Genomic DNA, 21,347 nt, shown 5'->3' with positions numbered 1-21,347 from the left:
AGCATTTCTTCTTCATGCATGGAGGGATTTTGATGTAACTTGACACAATTATACACCATCATGAGACGACGTGTCATGCGCAGTTCCCTTCTTTCGAATTACTTCCCTTTGTTGTTACTATAAATAGCTTATATTGTAACTTTTTCATTACTAGTCATAGGGAAAAATCGAGACCACTTTTCTGTAGTACAATATGCATGCTACATCCAATTTTGAGGTGTATTTTGACCGGTCTCTACCTGGTAAAGATTTTTGTGAGGACTTACAATTTTTTTTTTTGATTTTTTTTTTTTTTTTTTTTTTTTTTTTTTTTTTAAGACTAACTTCCCTTAGTTGTTGCTATAAATAACTTATATTGTAACTTTTTTATAATTGACCGTAGGGAAAAACCAAGACCACTTTTCTGTGGTACAACATAGATGTTACTTTCCAATTTTAGGTGTATTTTAAGGTATCTCTACCTGGTAAGAAGTTTTTTTGTGGACTTAGAAAAACAAAACACTTAGTTATTACTAAACAACCATAAAGTTAAAATTCCATTTGCAAATACAGGTGCTAGAGTAAAGAAATTTGCTGTGACGGGCGTATATTGTGACATTCTTGCACTCTTGTTTTTTAATTACTTCCCTTTAACATTACTATAAATAGCTTATTTTTAGTAACTTTTTTATTATTGGCCATAGGGAAAACACGAGACCAGTTTTCTGTGGTACAACATGGATGGTACCTCCAATTTTTAGGTGTATTTTAACATATCTATACCTTGTAAGATTTTTCTTTTCTTTTTGGTTAAATTTCTTCCCTTTGTTGTTCCTGTCCTATGGACTTAGATATTTTTTCTGAGGACCTTCTTGTCCTCAAGTGCATTGATAACAGGTGAGCGATATAGGGCCATCATGGCCCTCTTGTTTTTTGCTTTTGAAATAATTGTATTTTTTCCCTGAATGTCCTGGCTGTTTTAGAAAGTAATGCCCTATGCTATAAATAATGATACAAAATATTAAATCAAATCAATTTCACATCTTTTAAAGATACACAGACTTTAGAAATGGTAGAATAGTACCTTCCACACTTGGAGCACAGCATTAAGAAGATAATTCTAGGACTTGTCAGTCCAATGTCAGTGTGTCTGGATAGAGTTATCATGTCACATCTGTGGCATGATATTACAGTGAGGCAGCACTATAACGTTGGGCATTACACTCTCGACTACAAGTAGAAAGTAGAAAAATGCTAAACCCAACACAAACACATGCACGCATGCACAGCTTGATCACCTGAGGAAAACTACATGCTTGGACTTTACCAGTCTTTCAACAGACAGGTACTGTTACTAAACTTGGCATTTAGGAAGCTTGCATGGAGGCCATGGTTTTAGTTACATTATGTGTTGCTTGGGTCAAGGTCATTGATACTAAAAAAATATTATGTGATTGAGAGTATTTAAACAAAACATGTTAACAAGGTGCTGTGATCAAACTTAGAATTTAGAAAGCTTGCATGGAGCCCAAGGTAAATTTTTACTGTTTTATATATATATATATATATATATATATATAATAGAGAGAATTAATTAATACGAACTAAATCACCACCACAATATACCAGACCAATTACGGCAAAGCGCCTAGCAGTACAAACGAACACGCACATGCCACAGCAAGTCCACTAACCCAATAAGATTAGTTTCGATACTGCTTTATACACGAGCCCGAATGTACTACACATTCGTACTGGTTCAACATTTGCATATATATATTCAAATCTCTGTTTCATGTCTCACAAATCAGTAGTGACTTTTTAGTCTTTATAACTGATTGGGACCAGAGAAGCTATATTTTCTCTCTCTGAAAGTTAACTGGATCTCGAGGATACATTGAATATATATAGATAATTTGTGTTAAGGGATATAATTATATTCAGAACAGTTGACTTTCCTATACGTGAGATCTGCTAGGATACAAGTTCGCATTATAAATTATTATATAGTAGAGAGAATTAATTAATACGAACTAAATCACCACCACAATATACCAGACCAATTACGGCAAAGCGCCTAGCAGTACAAACAAACACGCACATGCCACAGCAAGTCCACTAACCCAATAAGATTAGTTTTGATACTGCTTTATATACGAGCCCGAATTGTACTACACATTCGTACTGGTTCAACATTTGCATATATATACTCAAATCTCTGTTTTCATGTCTCACAATATATATATATATATATTTTGTTTGGGTCAAGGTCAAGATCATTGATAATAAAAAATAGAAAAATGGTTTTCTCACAATAACTTCAATTAGTAATGAAGTAAGCAGACCAAAGATACTTTTTGTGGTATCACGATAAGTGTCAGCTTATCAAAATTGGACTTCATGGTCAAAAACTTAATGTATTTTAAGGATATCCGTGGTGGCGGCTATCTTTTTTTTGTTACTGTTAAACAATTAACTGCACATATATTATGAACTAGAGCATTTTAACTGACTTAGTGTTTAAAGTAAACTTGATACAAAAGATAAAACTAAAAGGTAAAAAAATCTTTAAAAATCAACAAAAATTATCACCAAAAGGTTAACTGAAATCAGTATTTTACAGGTTTTATAAAGGATACAATATTGCATAAAAGTTTTATTTTGTACAATTAGTAATTGCCATTTTTAGTAAAAAAAGTAACAACTACTCTACTTGAACAGAGTCCTATACTTTTAACCTTTAGCCTGCTAGATAAATTGTCGTCTGCTGGAAATGTCGTCTGCTAAAATTGTAAAGTTCATTCAATTTGCTCCAAAATTGGAAGAAATATTGTCAGAGTAGCAAACAGCTTGGAACCTGATCAGACGCCGATTGAATCGGCGTCTGATCTGGTTCCAAGCTGTTTGCAAAGGCTGTTAAATTCGCCTGCAGCAGGCTAAGGGTTAAGTAGAATTAATTGTTACGGAAAGAAACAGTGACTTAACATATATTGTTTTTTTGTTTATATATCTGTTTTAAAATATCTACGCTACAGAAATCACGTACATCAAAGTCCATCGGTTACAAAATACAGTGTATGTATTGAATGAGTCACATGATTTGTTACACTGTCTTGCAAACGTAAAGGTAACACAGGACAATTAGGTAACACCAGTTATTTCTGTTAACCATAAAGGTTACAGTTTTGCCAACGCTGAAAGTAACAAGTTCTCTGTTTTACATGTCCCCATATTTTGGGTAAGTGGTCAATGTTTCGCACCAAAAGGGCAACATGAGTTTCATTGTATAAGAAAAAATATCTGTTTATGCATGCCACAAATTCAGTGGAAGATAAAGGACAGTTTCATACCATGGTTTTGGTTGATCTCATCACAAATGCTTTCTGCTCATTGCATGTGCTTTTATGATCTTTGGATGTCTGTATTTGTCAGTTGTCCAAAGTTATTTTGTTTACAATACATTTCTGTAGCAGTCTTAATCAAACAATATACAATGTAATGGAATTATTGGGCAAATCTCACCAGTAGCTCAAGATTCATGGCCTATGCCAAATCAACTCTTGAGCACCTTTTTTCTTTATAAATCCTTATAATATTTAGTCAGAATATGTTAGCTGTTACCAAGGCATGTATACCTCAAGATGTGTATAAGATTTTTTTGATGACTGGCCATAGCAGAATAGTAGATCCAAAATTACATTCCCTTGACTGATCAAAATGTTCTACCTTCATTTCTGCACCAAATTACTAGTCCATGAATTCACATAAAACTTTTGTAAGGGTTGTGTTATGGGCCAGATAGGACAAGTTTAATGAGAAAATTGTGCCCCTGATTTAGCAAAAAATATTCTGTTTCATTGCCAGGCCACTTGCTAGACATCATTTCTTCACCATTGTTGACCATGTTCGACTTGTGGTAAGGGCAGACTACTTCAGCTGAGTCTATGTCCTAACTGCCCTAAGAACAATGGTTCTCAGTTGCATGATGCGTAATACTACTATGATCGTTCACATTATTATGTCTGCCACACCACTATGGTGGGAGACATATTGATTTACTCCTGTCTGCGTGTGTGTCCATCTGTCTGTCTGTCTGTCACAAATCTTGTCCACACTAGTCGAACATCTCTCATCCGATCTTCACCAAACTTGAACAAAATGTTTTTGCCAATAAGTCCTCGGCCAAGTTTGATAACTAGCCAAATCAGCCCAGGCACTTCAGAATTATGGCCCTTGAATTACCGAAAATACTGATGCTAGTGATACAGGTCTTGGTGCATGGTTAACTAAGATACATAATGGAGAAGAAATGCCAATCTAGATGATTAGGCAGTTGTGGGAGACATGTGCTTTTCTCAAAAGCTGCTCTAGTTTGATTTGTTAAAAGCATTGCTGAAAGGAGGCGGGGCTTATTTCATTAGACGCTAAGTGTATGTATATCTATAAACTGACGGGCGAGCGATCAAGGCCCATCATGGTCATGTTCTTCTTAAACTACTTCGTATCAAGTGTGTAAATGTACAGTGTGTTCACAAGTGTTTTGAATATGAAAGTACATGTATATGATAAAACTTCCTTAAACTTTCTTATTGTTTTATCTGAGTACATCTCTAATTTAAATGTACAGTTGTATATCTGTAATTCAGTTGTACAGTCGTACTGGCCATTATAAGAGGGCAGGTTTTAACTGAAAATATGTTGCTAGTTCTATGATTTACTGAAGACTGTGAGCGAGAAAAATCTTGTATAGAAAATCAGGTGTACATAGTAATTATTTATTGAAATATATCATAAATTCTTTAATAATTATTGCTTTTTAGCTTGACAATTGAAATTTTTCAACTAGTAAAGTTTATTGTCACCATTTGTGAGTATCTCAGTTTCTCAAAAACTGCTACACCTGATGCTTTCAAACTTCACACATGTCTTCAGCTGATCTCAGAGGACATCTGACATAATGGTTGAATTATTGCTAAGAATATCTCCTTACCCAGATCCCATTTTATAATAGTTCAACAGGCTCTTCTGCAGAATATATAAGTAATTTTAATTGTATCAGCACTTTTTGTTTGTTGCAGTAAATCAAATTTAAGTCCCATTCTTTCTAAGAATATAATAAGATAATGGAAGGTTTAAGACAATTTATTTTGTCTAGGGTTTAACATCGCACCGACACAATTATGGCGACTTTCCAGCTTTGATGGTGGAGGAAGACCCCAGGTGCCCCTCTGTGCATTATTTCACCACGAACACCTGGGTAGAACCACCGACCTTCCATAAGCCAGCTAGATGGCTACCTCACATGAAGAAATCAACATAACGAGTGAGGCTCGAACGCACATCGATGAGGGGCAAGTGATTTAAAATCGGCGACCTTAACCACTCAGCCACGGAGGCCCCAGTTTAAGACAAGGAGAACTGACACGAAGCACTATGGTACTACCATATTGGATTCAAGAAGGACGATTGAATGGCATTTAGACAGATAATACATTCCTTACTGTGACGTATATATTCACAGCTGTTACTGGCTGGGTTAGGCAGTAGTGCAGAATGTAAAGAGTATTTACTGACGCAGAAAATTTGTTAGTCTTAGACTGTGTACATACATGTGATCAAGTATTGTTCATAGCTGTTATTGAAGACCCACTACAACATATGTCACTGTCAATATGTAAATAGATACTTGTATTTTGAGCTCAACTGTCACGTAGTGACAAGGTGAGCTTTTGTGCTCGTCCTTCGTCTGTCTGTCTTCCGTCCATCGTCCATCCATCCATTCACAATTTCTTGTGAACAGGATAGAGGCACTGAATAAATGTATTTTCACAACTTCCTCTGCAAACTTATTCAGTCAATAGGTAAGGCTTAATCTATGTACTTCACTAAAAAAAGATTGACTGAAATGATATTTATAAATTTATGTACACCTAAGAGATAGCCAGTGTCCCCAAAAACATTATTTTAATCCAACCCTGATAAGCTGTTACTAATAGTGATACCACAACAAGTTTTGATTCTGTGTTTGTTTTAGTACCTTTTTTCAACAGTATTTTATTATTATTTTTATTATACCAGAATTATATATATATATAGCACCCTTTTCATGACAAGCATGTTCAAAGGTGATTTACATACAAAGGCAGCCACTCAGGGCACAAAATTCATCCTCTACCAGTACATACACGATCTGACTAGAGGGCAAGTGAGAAGCCCCTAGAACAGAGAGAGAAATCCTTTTAAATACAGACATTTCTGGCTAACTCAGCCTAGCTCTTCATGAATAGACAGTCTGCTTCTTTAGCATGCCAGGTGTGTAGCTCCCAATACTTGTGAAAGGATCTTTCATGGAAATAACCAGTACTGGCATTTTTGTCAGGTGGGACTACAATGGACCAGGATTTGAACCACAGACCTCTGGATCGACAGTAAAGTGTGTTACCACTGGACCACCAGGCCAACTATAGCTGGCAGTTTATCTAACCAGTGTTCCTGGATTCCTTAAGGATTCTAGCCTATTCTTCACAAGAAATTGCCAACTTCCCATGATCAATCTTGAAGGACAAATGATGGCAGACCAGACGTAATGTTTTTTATCAGTTGTCAAGGAGAACATACCTCTTGCCCAGGGATCGAACATGTAACCCTGTGATCTGTATATCTGCTCTCTCCCTACAGAGTTATGCGGGCTGACCACTACACTTTCCCTTATTTTTGATAGCTTAGCCACGTAAAATAAAGACAGACTGTAACCTATGCTTACAGTTTATTCAAGCGGAAAATGAAGATATTTACCTGTTATATAATTAGATGACATTATGAGATGTTAATGCTTTAAAACTCATTAAAGGTATAAACAAGGCAAAATTTAATTTAAGTTTAATACTGTTTTACAGACAGTTAACTACAGGCTTACCTGCATTAACAGTCACCTATATAATGTCACCTTTAATTCCAATTCCAATCATTTGAATTCTCTACAGAATAGCATTGTACTGCATGACCCTTCCAAACAGAGTCATAATCAACTCAAATGCATTGTTTCATACAGCACATCTGAGGTGTTGAAATTGAAATACCAGTACTTTTCAAGAACTTCTTACATACTTCTTTAATTAACTTTTTAAGGACTAAGTTTCTCGAAAACATATCTTGAAAACTTAGTCCAAATAACTCTACTCTAAAAATATGTATTAGAAGGAATTGCTCTATGAATGAATTACAATAAAATTAGGTCAAATACCACTATTTATCACCCCTACTGGTTGCATACCAGGATCTTTAAGTGATTTCCTTTCAAGTTAATTATCTTCATTTTCTATAAATTCATTCTTTTTTAAAAGCAAGTTGCTAAAAGAATGTTTTCTGAGTTTTGGTTGAAATTCGAGCTTTCTTTTCAGAATTCAGAAGTACTTTTTCATGTTTTAAGGTTAAATCAGTTTCAAGGGTTTTTTCAAGGACTGCATGGACTTCTATATAATAAATTATGAGGTCTGTGCAAACTTTGTAATATAACAGAATACTGTGTTCTTTGTACTGTACAGATGTTATCTGTCTGAGACACCATAAAAGATGTTAAATAATTATGATTTAACATTTTTTTTGTACAGTTATTCTTCACGTTGGGCATTATTTACTATAACAGTTAGCCAGAACATCTGAAAAAATTATGTGTAGCGATTTCTAAAGTAAAATAGTAAAATGTTAAACTATCACCAACATGAGTTGCGCAGTCCAAACAGTAACAATGTTGGTAGAGTCTCCAAGAAACATTTCATCCAAATTGCATTGAAAATTGGCCTGCAAAAGGATAAGATTTTGAAAGTTTTCTTTTGACAAATCAAGATGGTTTTTATATTTTTAGCTGGAGGGTCACTGAAGGAACATTACTGTGAAATTATTTTGAAATAGGTATCAGGTATCGATTGAAGAGTTTCTATTTTTAGCTCTGGAGGTACCTATAAGCAGCTGCTTTTCACAAGGAACATACATGCCAAATTTCATCAACTCCCACTTAATAGTTCTAGGTTTTCAAATGTTACTTATCATTATAAAGAACCTCAAAATCAAAACTGAAGGTAAGAAACAGTTCCCATTCCAGAAGAAAAGAAGCTATCAAATATTCTGTTTCCATTTTGATTTTCTTGCAGCTTTGGCATGATTTAAACTTAGTGAGCTTGACATGTTAATGTGTTATTAATAAACTGCTGAATAGAATAGAATAGAATAATAGAATAGAATAAACTTTGATATATACGAGATATCACTCTAAAAAGGTTTAACTGTAGATTAATACTCAACAACATAAACTACTTGAACACAATGACAAAAACATAATGAATAAACCAACTTGACATACTGGATATAAGTTTAAATGATGAAAATGAAAACATTTTGGATATGCTTCTTTATATTTGCATTTTTATGCAATGACACGTGTACCGACGGTTTTGAAATATTAAATGGAACTGAATGTAAAGCGACCAAAGAGTGTTTAAAATTCAACTATATACCGCATGATCTGCCAGACAACGTGACAAGGGTTGTTTTACAAGATGTCCACAATGTGGAAAATATTAAGACAGGAACATTTGATGGGAAAAACTGGGACAAAGTAACATACCTGATGATTTCTAAGACTCCACAAAGAACAACAATGAAAAGGCGACCAGATCGTGACCCACAAAGTTTATATTCAAGGATGGTATTTCATCCTCACAGCAAAATGAATGACAAAAACTGGATTACAACAACGGCGCCAGGAAGATCTGACAACAAATTTACACAGGCATACAAAGGTGGACAGCTTACGGATAAATATATAAAATCCATTGAACCGTATGCAATGGAAAACTTAAAAAGCCTCAAGGAATTTTACATAGAGTCTAACTCTTTCGAAGGGCTAGACTACGGATCTTTTGCCGGACTTGATAAACTTAAAGTTTTAAGTTTCAAAATGTGTGAGCATTTAAAGCTGGAAAATGTTATCAAAGCCATTAATGGTTCGGAAACAGTACCAAATCTTCAAACACTGTCTATGACTTATATTAATGTAGTCCCATTGAAAGGTGTTGAAATTGGCAAAGAATTCTTCACAGCTATTTCTACAAAGCCCTTACAACTCATTGATTTGCATAAAATGTTGGTTAGAAATATACAAATGAGGTATTTACTAGGTGGGACCATCATGAATTCATTGAGGTATATAAATATATCTGGCATTACACTCAACGCAATTGATACAGATGGAATGGAGTCCTTCATTTTTAAACAGCCACGATTACTTGACGTTAGTTCAGTTACATTACCTATGGATATGTTTCGTTTCGTAAAATTTCTGCCACTGTCAAACTTAGCATTTCCGCTGGATCTGAAAAACACAACCATACTAACAAACTTTCAATCGTTGGACTTTTCGGACATTTATCATTCAGTGAAGCCAATAGAACTGTATAATGTTACAGTTTTTCTTCTAAACACCAAGCATGAAAACTGGCACACAAAAAATTTAATACTGAGGAAAAATAACCTGAAGTATCTGGACGTGACCATTCCATGCATTAATTCTTCTTTTGAGATGATCGACCTTTCTGAGAATGGAATCAAATTCCTGCGACCTAATTTCTGTCCTTGCTGCTTCAATTTAAAGAAACTACATCTCTCCGACAACAAACTTGATGAAATGTCAAAATTTAACTATTCACTGTTCTCTCAATTGTTCAATTTTTTTCCAAGTCTCAAGGAACTTTACCTGATTTCGAATGAATTAACAAGAATTCCAGAGGCAATGTTCAAAGAAAACATCCAGCTAGAAATTCTAGACTTATCTCATAATAAACTGGAACAAGTGAGATTCCAACTGCTGCAACTGAAAAATCTGAAGCTTTTAAACCTTCAGTACAACCAAATTTCCATGCTGGATATCACTTCCTTAAACAACCTAAAATCATTCCAACCAAACATTTCTGGGGTTTTAGACTTTAGACACAATCCCATCTCATGTTCAAAATGTGATACATTACAGTCTATACAGTGGTTTGCTACGAGCAATTTTATTTTTCGCTCCAAACAAGACTTTGTTTGTGCGAACAATGAGGACACCTTTGTCCCTGTTGATAAAAAGGCAGTAATTTCTGTTCAAAATCTATGTGACAGACCAAAACATATTAGAAACATTATTCTGTTGGGAACATTTGTACCTGTTGTATTGATTACCTTACTTATTGCAACTACATGCATCATAATGAAGTTTCGCCGCCACAAACGATATATAACAGATATGGCAGAAAAGATTCGACTTATTCAAGAAGATGCCATGGATATAAAATTTGTTGTATTTTTGTGCTTCAGTAACAACGATGAAGATTTTGTGAGTACTTACGTGTATCAGCAGTTGAATCAATACCTTCAAAATTTCATCGGAACTAACAGGGATTTAGTTGCGTATGGAGACAAACAGTTCCGACCTGGACAACCAATCAATGATGAAATGGTACGATGTTTAGAACAGTCGTCAGTTATGATCATGATTCTATCACATAGCTTCTGTGCAAGTGAATTCTGTCGTATTGAATTTGACCATGCTCTAAGAATGGATAAACCAATCATTCTAATGCTCAAAGAGGAAGTCAGTGAGGACGAAATGGTTCCCAGTCTCCGTCATATATTTAGAAAAAATGCTCGTATCTTGTGGGATAACCAGGGAGATGGTTACCAACTTAAAACAAGCTGGGAAAATGTGTGTACTTCTATTCTTGAACTTGTTCAATTCTAGAAAGAAAAACGTCTTTACAAAGAAACATTTTTCAACAATTTTCAGAAGGGAGACTTTCATGCAAAGTCCACTATACCAGAGTAACATTCAGTTCAAAGGCTTAAATCAATTTCTTTCTTAGTTCTTAGTTTTAAATAAGTTTTTTTTAGTTTAGTCATTTTTATTGCATATAATTATTACATTGTAATCATATACATACATCGAGCATACATAAATACACTAATGCAATGTCTTCGTTTTCAAAAAAAAATCCTAAAATTCTCAATCTATTTATTTTCAGGTTTTAAGGTAGCAGAATCGCTTTAATATTTGTATCATACATCTAAATTATCAGCTGAGAGCAGTCTGTCTTGACTAAATGGTTCATATTCAAAGTAATTCAGGATTTGATTAATCATTTTGACCAAATTTCATGAAGATATGGTCCCAGTTCATGTACCATAGTGCCTGTTGAGGCAACTGAGGCACTTGCCTCGATAAATTTTTCTGCCTCATTTGACTCGGTCAGTTGTTCTGCCTCAGTTGCCTCGGTTGATTTTTTGCCTGGCCATAATTTTTCGTCTCCGGGGTTTATGAATGAATTACCAGCCGTTCTTAAAGAATCTGATTTCGGTTTAGGAAGTATTTTTCGAATAGATTTATTATGAAAAAATATGGAACAAACTATAGCATATATCAATGACGTCACAACTGTGTGATGTATGTGAGATATGTCAGTATCGTACTTCTGTTTGAGCGCGCATTTCAGATTAGTGTTTTCAGTATTCCCCAGCAGCATGATCTGAAAATACTAGCCAGTAATGTAGAGGTCAAGCCCAGGAGTGTAGCATGGAATACACAGTTACTCTGCTGATTGCTGAGTAACATTTGCAATCGGAGCCTAAAAATAAAATGGGCAAAAAATCGAAAGAAGCAATGAAACAGATCAGGCGAGGGTATGAGGCTAGTGTCAATGTTTTTCGCAAATATTAGAATACTGTCTTTTGTAGGTTTGTAAATTTCAGAAGAAAATACAGTACCGTAGCTTTTCTGATTTGGTATGATGTCGATATTTGCAAATTGTGAAGAATGTTGATATGTATTGCCAAAAACTTAATATTTGCAATTGTTAGGAAAACTGTGTTATTTGTCACAGCGAGTTGTATTTTCTATACATGTACTTAAACTCTTTAAGTATATTTCCGCTATCGACAATACTTTTCAGAATGTGTATTAATTGTCAAGTTTTGATTATGGGTCATGTTGACCTACATCAAATATATTATGTGATGTGTATAATTGTGAATGTATATTGAATAAATTATATATTAGACATTATGTTTTGATCTTAAACACCACATACCTCCACCACTCAATAAAAACTGTTACCAGTCATTGCGCAACTTATTTAGATTGCATCTGTTTCAGACTCCTACTTACGAGGACCATCTACAAATATTGTTCAAATTTTTTTTATTTCTTAAAAAACATGGTCGCCAGAGGGCGTGGTCACTTTTCATCAACAATTTCTTTAAACAACATCTCCAAAACCACTGAATTGATTTTGATGAAACTTTACACAAATGATCTCTGTGTAGCCCTCTTTCAAAGTTGTTCAAATAGTTCCGGTTCATTGAATATATAGGTCTTTTTTTTTTTTGGTTAGAAATAGGTTTTCAGCTATCAGACTTTAAAAATCTTGTTCTCTAGAGCTTTGATATTTGGCATGTGATATAAGGGTGTGACTCTCTACCATAATTGTCCAAATTATTGTCCTAAGGTCAAAAATGACCATTCCCCTGTGTGTGACATGTACTTGCTATAGGCTTATATATAAGAAACTTTGAAAATCTTCTTCTCTTAATCAATAGTAGCTAGAGCCTTGATATTTGGCATGTGATATCAGAGTTATGCTGTCTACCATAATGTTCAAATTATTGCCCTAAGTTCAAAAATGTTACATGCATATAATATAGGCTAACATAGAAGAAACCTAACTCTGTACTTGTACCATTATGTTACACAAACACACTTGAAGCCTTGTACACAGGTGAGCACTTTAGGGTCAATGACCCTCTTGTTTTCCAGTCATTTTTAGGGCCAAAAATTGGCACAGACACTTGGGGTTATGGTAGTCTGAGTTACATCCCTTTGTTTCTGATATGCAGCTTGTGTCTCAATGTAAAAATCCATTTTCTATATTTTCAGATCACTTTTAACCTGTTCCAGAATTTGTACACATCTCTGAGGATCCCATTGTTCATTCTTGATATACCAGCATTGAATTCTTCTTTACCACCACACCAGATTGTTGAAGGGTTGAGTAGGCAGAACATCATACATTATGGTTTGATAAAAGATGTAGGATTTACTTCAACATTGGTGAGTCTTTCAGAAAAATTAAGAACTTGTAGTAACATTCAGTAACATTTTAAAAATTGAAAAATTTAAATTTCAGTATCCGCTGCCAAGAAATCAGACCTAAGTTTGAAGGATTTCTTGGTTGCCACAACCTGTGAAATTAGTCCTTACAAATAGTTAAATTTTCAAAGCATTTGATCATCAAAAGTTGAAATGGACTACTTTATATCGCGACAGATTTGCAATTTTGGTCAAAACCACAGACCTTAGATAGTGTCCTTGAAAATAAACAGTTAAAAAAACAACTGATGAAAGTAGGAACAAAAACATTGACTGGTGGAAAATGTAAGCTGTTACACCACTAATCCTTTGCTAAATCCTACATAGATTTTGAGAAACACGTGGTACTAGTTGAGTAGTTTTTAGCTCACCTGTCAGATAGTGACAAGGTGAGCTTTTGTGATCACGCAGTGTCCGTCGTCCGTGCGTGCGTGCATGCGTAAACTTTGCTTGTGACCACTCTAGAAGTCACATTTTTTGTGGGATCTTTATGAAAGTTTGTCAAAATGTTCATCTTGATGATATCTAGGTCAAGTTCGAAACTGGGTCACATGCCCTCAAAAACTAGGTCAGTAGGTCTAAAAATAGAAAAACCTTGTGACCTCTCTAAAGGCCATACTTGTGAATGGATCTTCATAAAAATTGGTCAGAATGTTCATCTTGATGATATCTAGGTCAAGTTTGAAACTGGGTCACGTGCCTTAAAAAACTAGGTCAGTAGGTCAAATAATAAAAAAAACCTTGTGACTTCTGTAGAGGCCATACTTTCCATGGGATCTGTATGCAAGTTGGTCTGAATGTTCATCTTGATGATATCTAGGTCAGTTTTGAAACTGGGTCAACTGCGGTCAAAAACTAGGTCAGTAGGTCTAAAATTATTAAAATCTTTTGACCTCTCTAGAGGCCATATTTTTCAATGGATCTTCATGAAAATTGATCTGAATGTTCACCTTGATGATATCTAGGTCAGTTTCGAAACTGGGTGACATGCGGTCAAAAACTAGGCCAGTAGGTATAAAAATAGAAAAACCTTGTGACCTCTCTGGAGGCCATATTTTTCATGAGATCTTCATGAAAATTATTGAGAATGTTCACCTCGATGATAACTAGGTAAAATTCAAAATAGGGTCACGTACCTTCGAAAACTAGGTCAATAGGTCAAATAATAGAAAAACCTTGTGACCTCTCTAGAGACCATATTTTTCAATGGATCTTCATGAAAATTGGTCAGCATTTTTATCTTGATAATGTCTAGGTCAAGTTTAAAACTGGGTCACATGAGCTCAAAAACTAGGTCACTATGTCAAATAATAGAAAAAACGATGTCAAACTCAAAACTGGGTCATGTGGGAAGAGGTGAGCGATTCAGGACCATCATGGTCCTCTTGTTGTGAAAGTTTCTGTAATATCCTTAACCCTTACGCTTGACATGACTGGTTCTGCCTTTGCGACCAGTGTAGATCATGATCAGCCTGCACACCCATGCAGTGTGATCATGATCTGTACAGTTCGCTATTCAGTCAGTATCTTTTTGTAAACACCCCTTTTAACAGCTAATGGTACTATCCAAATTGAAAGATGGACAAGTTCATTATAGAAATTTAGTAGGGTGAGATTAAAATACTGCAGAAAATAGATAAATTGAAAAACATACTGTAATTCACTTCACCGGAAAATGTATTTGCACTAAATTTAACCTGCATTAACAAGAAAATGTTTGCAGCATTCAGATAAATTAGGATATTGTAAGATGAACACATATTGTTATAAGAAGCAAATATAAATGAAATAGCAAGTATTATTAAATGGAAGAAATTTGTCATTACCACATTGCATTTCATATTTACAGGATAAATACAGACTTCATTTTGAAACTATTGGCCTGAAATTTTACACTACAAGGTCTTTCAACAGAGAGATAAAGAGCTTGGTGACAAGTCACTATTTCCTGTGCAGCCCTGATCTCACAGTGCACGTGGTGGTGTTCTACAATAAAACAAAGTCTACACTATGGCACGGAGGTGTACACTGGAGGAAGGAGTTGAATGACAGCTGTGTTGCAGATAAAGAAAATTTCTTTAAACATGCTGGGTTGTATGACAGGTTTGTGTCAAGATAGAAAGTATTTGTAACTTCAGTAGTCCTGAATCTGTTATATTCTCTCATTTTATAAAGAAATTTGAAATTGACAGTTCCTTTCATCACTTGTTCTTCAGGGTAATGTTGAAATATTAATCAGATCTTTCATTTTCAAGCTGAAAATTATTTCCAACCCATTGTGACATTAAAATGTGTCTGGATATAAATTTAAGAAGGTGCATTTTAATTTGATTTCATTTGACTAAAATCCTAAATTAACTTCTGAACTTTGGTGAAAATGCACAATAAAAGAATTATGTTATCAGATTGCCACCATGTAAGGATAGATCATTAACACTGTAAACTGTATTTATTTGTACAGGTTTGGTATTGTAAAGAAAGGGAATCTATTGTTCCCCGAAAATGTAGCACAGTTTTTGGATGCCGCAAAGAATTCACTGTTTCTGGAATGTAATTATACAAGGGCTCAACAGTTTTTTGCCCAACACCCACCTGACAATGCTGAGGAATCGCTGAAATTTCAGAGGAAAGCTCGACAGATTATTGCACGTGCAAAGCAATATCTCGATGACCTTGGAATACCATTCTGGCTGAGCAGTGGCACTTGTTTGGGTAAATTTATATTCCCCAGATGCTCAAATTAATGGCAGAAACACACTTTGTAGCTAGCCTTCTTCATTCTAAAATCTTTGCTAAGATCCTTTCAAAGCATAGAACACAACCAAGCAAAGTAAAAACTGACTGGGTTTGATTTAGTCTGGCCATGAGAGGTAATGAAATGTGTAACATTCTCATATCGCCTTGCACCAGCTTAAGTGGAAACCTGTTATAGTAAAACTGTAACTATATACTCTGTGATTACAAAGGATAAAAAACAATCAGAATAACAACAGTGAGTCCAATACTAGCAAACTTCAAAGAGCTGAAGTATATACTGAGATACTTTTTGAATGTCTATAGCCTACATTTTAGTGACAAAATTTAATTTTAGTGCTAAATAATATGAAAAATTCTGTCAATCAGTTGATATGTTCTTGCACTTTTTGAGAGATGACTTCACTCCTAAATATAATTATTTTAACAATTGTTTATAATACTTTTAGATGTATAAAAAGGGTTCTATCATAAATGTTTCCTCGCTTTTTTCTTGTTGAAAAGGTTTGAAAATTACCAGTCAGAAAAGTATAATTTTGCCCTGCAATTTGAAATTGACATAAGCTGCTTTTGTAACACTTAATAGAAAGTTTAAAGGAAAAGGAATGCCTAATAAGAAGTTGATTTTTCACAAAACTCGTTATCAGATCTTACGTAATGCTGAAAAAGTTTCTACATCGGACCACTGTTGAAAAAGATTTACCGTTTGAAATTTAAGAAAATGGCTAATGATGAATGTAGGCATTTTAGTGTGTTTATGACACCGTTGACACCCCACTTGATTATATAATAAGCAAATACCCTTGGTTAGTTGGAAAAACTATAGATTGAAATTGTTTAACAGTAAAAAGAAAATACAGTTCAAATACTTACCTGAAAATAAATAAATGTTTGCCATTTTGTTTTATGTTGCCACGAAAACAAAGTGGCTGTCTTTTTAGCTCACCTGAGCAATGAGTTTTTCTGATCACTCGATGTCCGTCGTCTGTCGACATTTAGCTTGTGTATGCTATAGAGGCTGTATTTTTCAGCTGATCTTAATGAAATTTGGTCAGAATGATTACCTTGATGAAATCTAGGCCGAGTTCGAAAATGGGTTATCTGGGGTCAAAAACTAGGTCAAATCAAAGAAAAACCTTGTGTTTGCGATAGAGGCTGTATTTTTCAATTAATCTTCATGAAATTTGGTCAGAATGATAACCTTGATGAAATCTAGGCTAATTTCAAAAAGGGGTCATCTGGGGTCAAAAACTAGGTCACTAGGTCAAATCAAAGAAAAACCTTGAGTATGCGATAGAGGCTGTATTTATCAATTAATCTTCATGAATTTTTGTCAGAATGATTGCCTTGATGAAGTCTAGGTCAAGTTCAAATATGGGTCATCTGGGGTCTAAAAGTAGGTCACTAGGTCAAATCAAAGGAAAAGCTTGTATATGCGATAGAGGCTATATTTTTCATTTGATCTTCCTGAAATTAAGTCAAAATGATAACCTTAATGAAATCTATGCCGAGTTTGAAAATGGGTCATCTGAGGTCAAAAAGTAGGTCACTAGGTCAAATCAAAGAAAAACCTTGTGAAAGCAATAGAGGCTGTATTTTTCAATTGATCTTTATGAAATTTGGTCAGAATAATTGCATTGATGAAATCTAGGTCAAGTTTAAATATGGGTCATCTTGGATCAAAAATTAAGTCACTAGGTCAAATCGAATAAAAAGTTTGTGTATGTGAAAGAGGCTATATTTTTCAATTGATCTTCCTGAAATTAAGTCAGAATGATTGCCTTGATGAAATCTAGTTCAAGTTTGAATATTGGTCATCTTGGGTCAAAAAGTAGGTCACTAGGTCAAATCAAAGAAAAACCTTGTGTATGCGATAGAGGCTGTATTTTTCAATTGATCTTCATGAAATTTAGTCAGAATGATTGCCTTGATAAAATCTACGTTGAATTTGATTATGGGTCATCTGGGGTCAAAAAGTAGGTCACTAGGTCAAATCAAAGAAAACCCTTCTGTATGCGATAGAGGCTGTATTTTTCAATTAATCTTCATGAAATTTGGTCAGAATGATTGCCTTGATGAAATCTAGGTCAAATTTGAATATGGGTCATCTGGGTTTAAAAACTAGGTCACTAGGTCAAATCAAGGAAAAACCTTGTGTATGCAATAGGGGCTGCATTTTACACTGGATTTTCATAAAATTTGGTCTGAATGGTTGCCTTGACGAAATCTAGGTTAAGTTCGATATGGTAGTCTGGAGTCAAAAACTAGGTCACTAGGTCAAATCAAAGAAAAACCTTGTGTATGCGATAGAGGCTGTATTTTTCAATTGAACTTCATGAAATTTGGTCAGAATGATAGCCTTGATAAAATCTAGGTCAAGTTCGAATATGGGTCATCTGTAGTCAAAAAGTAGGTCACTAGGTCAAATCAAAGAAAATACTTGTTTATACTCAAGATTATTTGCTCCAATTTTAAGGATAATTGGTCAGAATATTTTTTTGCAAGAAGTAACTTAATCACTAGGTCAAACATGTTTACACTGTGTGTTATGGTGTGTTTCTCAGGTGAGCGACCTAGGGCCATCTTGGCCCTCTTGTTTTAATCAAGTATATATATATTTACGCATGCTTGGGAATATTTATTTTTGCTTATGTCGATGAGCTGTTTTATACTTTAGACTAATAAAATTTATGTTATTGAAATATTGATAACTTTAACAGTTTTAAGGTGGTTTTGAAAATTATTTCACTTATTATAATAAATGAAATAAGGCGTTGTATCAGACAGAATTAACAGTAAAGCAGTGTTGAATTTTCATTTGATTACATCAGTCTGGATCCCTTTTTTTCACAACAGTTGTCCGAAGAATTTTTTTCTGTTCTTTGAGATAAGATGTTTGACAGCCTGTAATGCAGCATTCAATTACTTTTTATGCCCCTGAAGGTGGGCATATTAAAATCGTACTGTCCCTCCGTCCAGTAAATTCTTTTTCGGGCTGTAACTCTGCCATCCATAAAGAGATTTTGAAATAACTTGGCATATTAAATGTTCACCATAATGAGACGACTTGTCATGCACAAGACCCAGACCCCTAACTCCAAGGTGAAGGTCACACTAAGAGGTCAAAGGTTAACATGATCTGTTTCATGTCCGGTCTATAACTCTGCCATCCATGAAGGGATTTTGAAATAACTTGGCATAAATGTTCACTATAATGAGACTGTCATGCGCAAGACCTAGACCCTTAGCTCCAAGATCAAGGTCATACTTCGAAGTCAAATGTTAGCAGGGTATGTTTTGTGTCCGGTCCATAACTCTGCCATTTATCAAGGTATTAAATGTTAAGCAGAATGAGACGATGCGTCATCCACAAGATCCAGACTCCTAGCTCTAAGGTCAAGGTCAGACATAGAGGTTTTTGGTTAACATGATCTGTTTCTTGTCCAGTCCATTACTCTGCCATTGATGAAGGGATTTTGAAATTACTTTGCATAAGTGTTCCCTTTAATGAGATGAGATGTCATGCTTAAGACCCAGACCCCTAGCTCCAAGGTCAAGGTCGCACTTAGAAGTCAAAGGTGTTTCTCGTCTGGTCCATAACTCTGCCATTTATCAAGGGATTTGAAAATAATTTGACACAAATGTTAACCATATTGAGATCAAGGTCAAGGTCACAAAATGATGTGTGATGTTTTTTGCATACAGCTGTAGCATTCTTGGGCACACTTCAGGGCATTTGTCACCAATAGTGACAGCTCTTGTTATGGTTCTGAAATCCAAAGTACTGAGAACTCTGTGTTATTACAGGATGGTTTCGTCAGTGTGACATTATACCATATAGTCACGATGTAGATTTTGGTATCTGGATCAAGGACTATAAACCAGAATTGGTGACAGCTTTTGAAAGAGGTGGATTCTTTCTGAAACATGTATTTGGAAAGGTAAGTTTATTGAGAAACAATATACCATCCTTGATTTTAAGCTTGACTATTCGAAGAATAAGTAGAGCTATCCTACTCACCACGGTGTCGGCGTCACACCTTGGTTAAGTTTTTCGTACCAGTCCACTTTTTGACAAAGTCTTTTGAGATAAAGCTTTGAAACTTTCAACACTTGTTTACCATCACCATGGCCAGTTATAGGCAAGAGCACATAACTCCATCAAAGAGTTTGGCTGAATTATGGCCCCTTTTGACTTAGAAATCATGGTTAAGATTTTTCGTACCAGTTCATATTTTGCCAAAGTCTTTTGAGATAAAGCTTTGAAACTTTCAACACTTGTTTACCATCATCATGTCCAGTTATAGTCAAGAATACATAACTCCATCAAGGATTTTGGCTGAATTATGGCCCCTTTCCACTTAGAAATCTTGGTTAAGTTTTTCATACCAGTTCATATTTTGACAAAGTCTTTTGAGATAAAACTTTGAAACTTTTAACACTTGTTTACCATCACCATGTCCAGCTATATGCAAGAGCACATAACTCCATCAAGGATTTTGGCTGAATTATGGCCCTTTTTGACTTAGAAATCTTGGTTAAGTTTTTCGTACTTGTTCATATTTTGTGTAAAGTGTTTGACATATGGCTTTGAAACTTTTTTCACTTGTTCATTATAATAGTCTCTATCTGTAGGAAAGAGTACATAACTCTGTCATCTATTCTGGCTGAACTATGTCCCTTTTTGGACTTAGAAATTTGTTCTGTTTTCATATAAGTCCACGTTTTGTCAAAACTATTTGACATATGGCTTTTAAACTTTGAACACTTGTTTATCATCATAGTTTCCATCTGTAGACAAGAGTACAGAACTCTGACAACTATTTTGGCTGAATTATGGCCCTTTTTAGCTCGACTTTTCGAAGAAAATGTAGAGCTATTGCACTCGCCCGGCGTCGGTGTCGGCATCGCCGTTGGTTAAAGTTTTTGATAAAGTCAAATATCTCTGTTACTATCAAAGCTATTGACTTGAAACTTAAAATTCTTATTTACCATCAAAGTCTACACCAGGAGAAACAATCCACATAACCCTGGTTTGAATTTTGACAGAATTATGCCTCTTTTTAACATAGAATTTTTTGTTAAAATTTTTGAAAAAGTCAAATATCTCTGTTACTATTAAAGCTTTTGACTTGAAACTCAACATAGTTGTATACTATCAAAGTCTGCACCAGGAGACACAATTCCCATAATTCTGATTTGAATTTTGACAGAGTTATGTCCCTTTTTAACTTGGAATTTTTTTACTGGCAAAGCTCTAATTTGAGTCAAGCACTGAGAAAAGTTGAGCACGCTGTCTTACGGACAGCTCTTGTTGGACTTTGAAATTGGTTCCCACATTGTCATTTAGTGCAAGACTTATCGAAATCCACAACTACAGGAACATTGTTTGTCTAATCTGATTTTTTCTTTTGTCTGAATATCTGTGTTAATATTTTGA

The 21,347-nt window shown here is 34.8% G+C and overlaps 1 protein-coding gene across 3 annotated transcripts in view; it reads left to right on the top strand.

Annotated features, from left to right (window-relative positions):
* LOC123525602 (ribitol-5-phosphate transferase FKTN-like) overlaps positions 1–21,347 on the top strand; it is a 59,214-nt gene that overhangs the window by 20,612 nt on the left and 17,255 nt on the right. For 2 of the 3 annotated variants that reach the window (XM_053539259.1, XM_053539258.1), the window contains 4 exons: positions 12,941–13,114; positions 15,003–15,256; positions 15,615–15,865; positions 19,715–19,848. In XM_053539259.1, coding sequence (XP_053395234.1) covers positions 12,941–13,114; positions 15,003–15,256; positions 15,615–15,865; positions 19,715–19,848 — 813 coding nt within the window. Of the gene's footprint in view, positions 1–8,566; positions 8,778–12,940; positions 13,115–15,002; positions 15,257–15,614; positions 15,866–19,714; positions 19,849–21,347 lie in introns of those variants that run through there. The other variant, XM_053539260.1, reaches the window with a different exon arrangement.

This window comes from Mercenaria mercenaria, chromosome 3 (genome assembly GCF_021730395.1).
Source record: "Mercenaria mercenaria strain notata chromosome 3, MADL_Memer_1, whole genome shotgun sequence".
NCBI lineage: Eukaryota > Metazoa > Mollusca > Bivalvia > Venerida > Veneridae > Mercenaria > Mercenaria mercenaria.
This window is presented reverse-complemented; position numbering and strand designations above follow the sequence as displayed.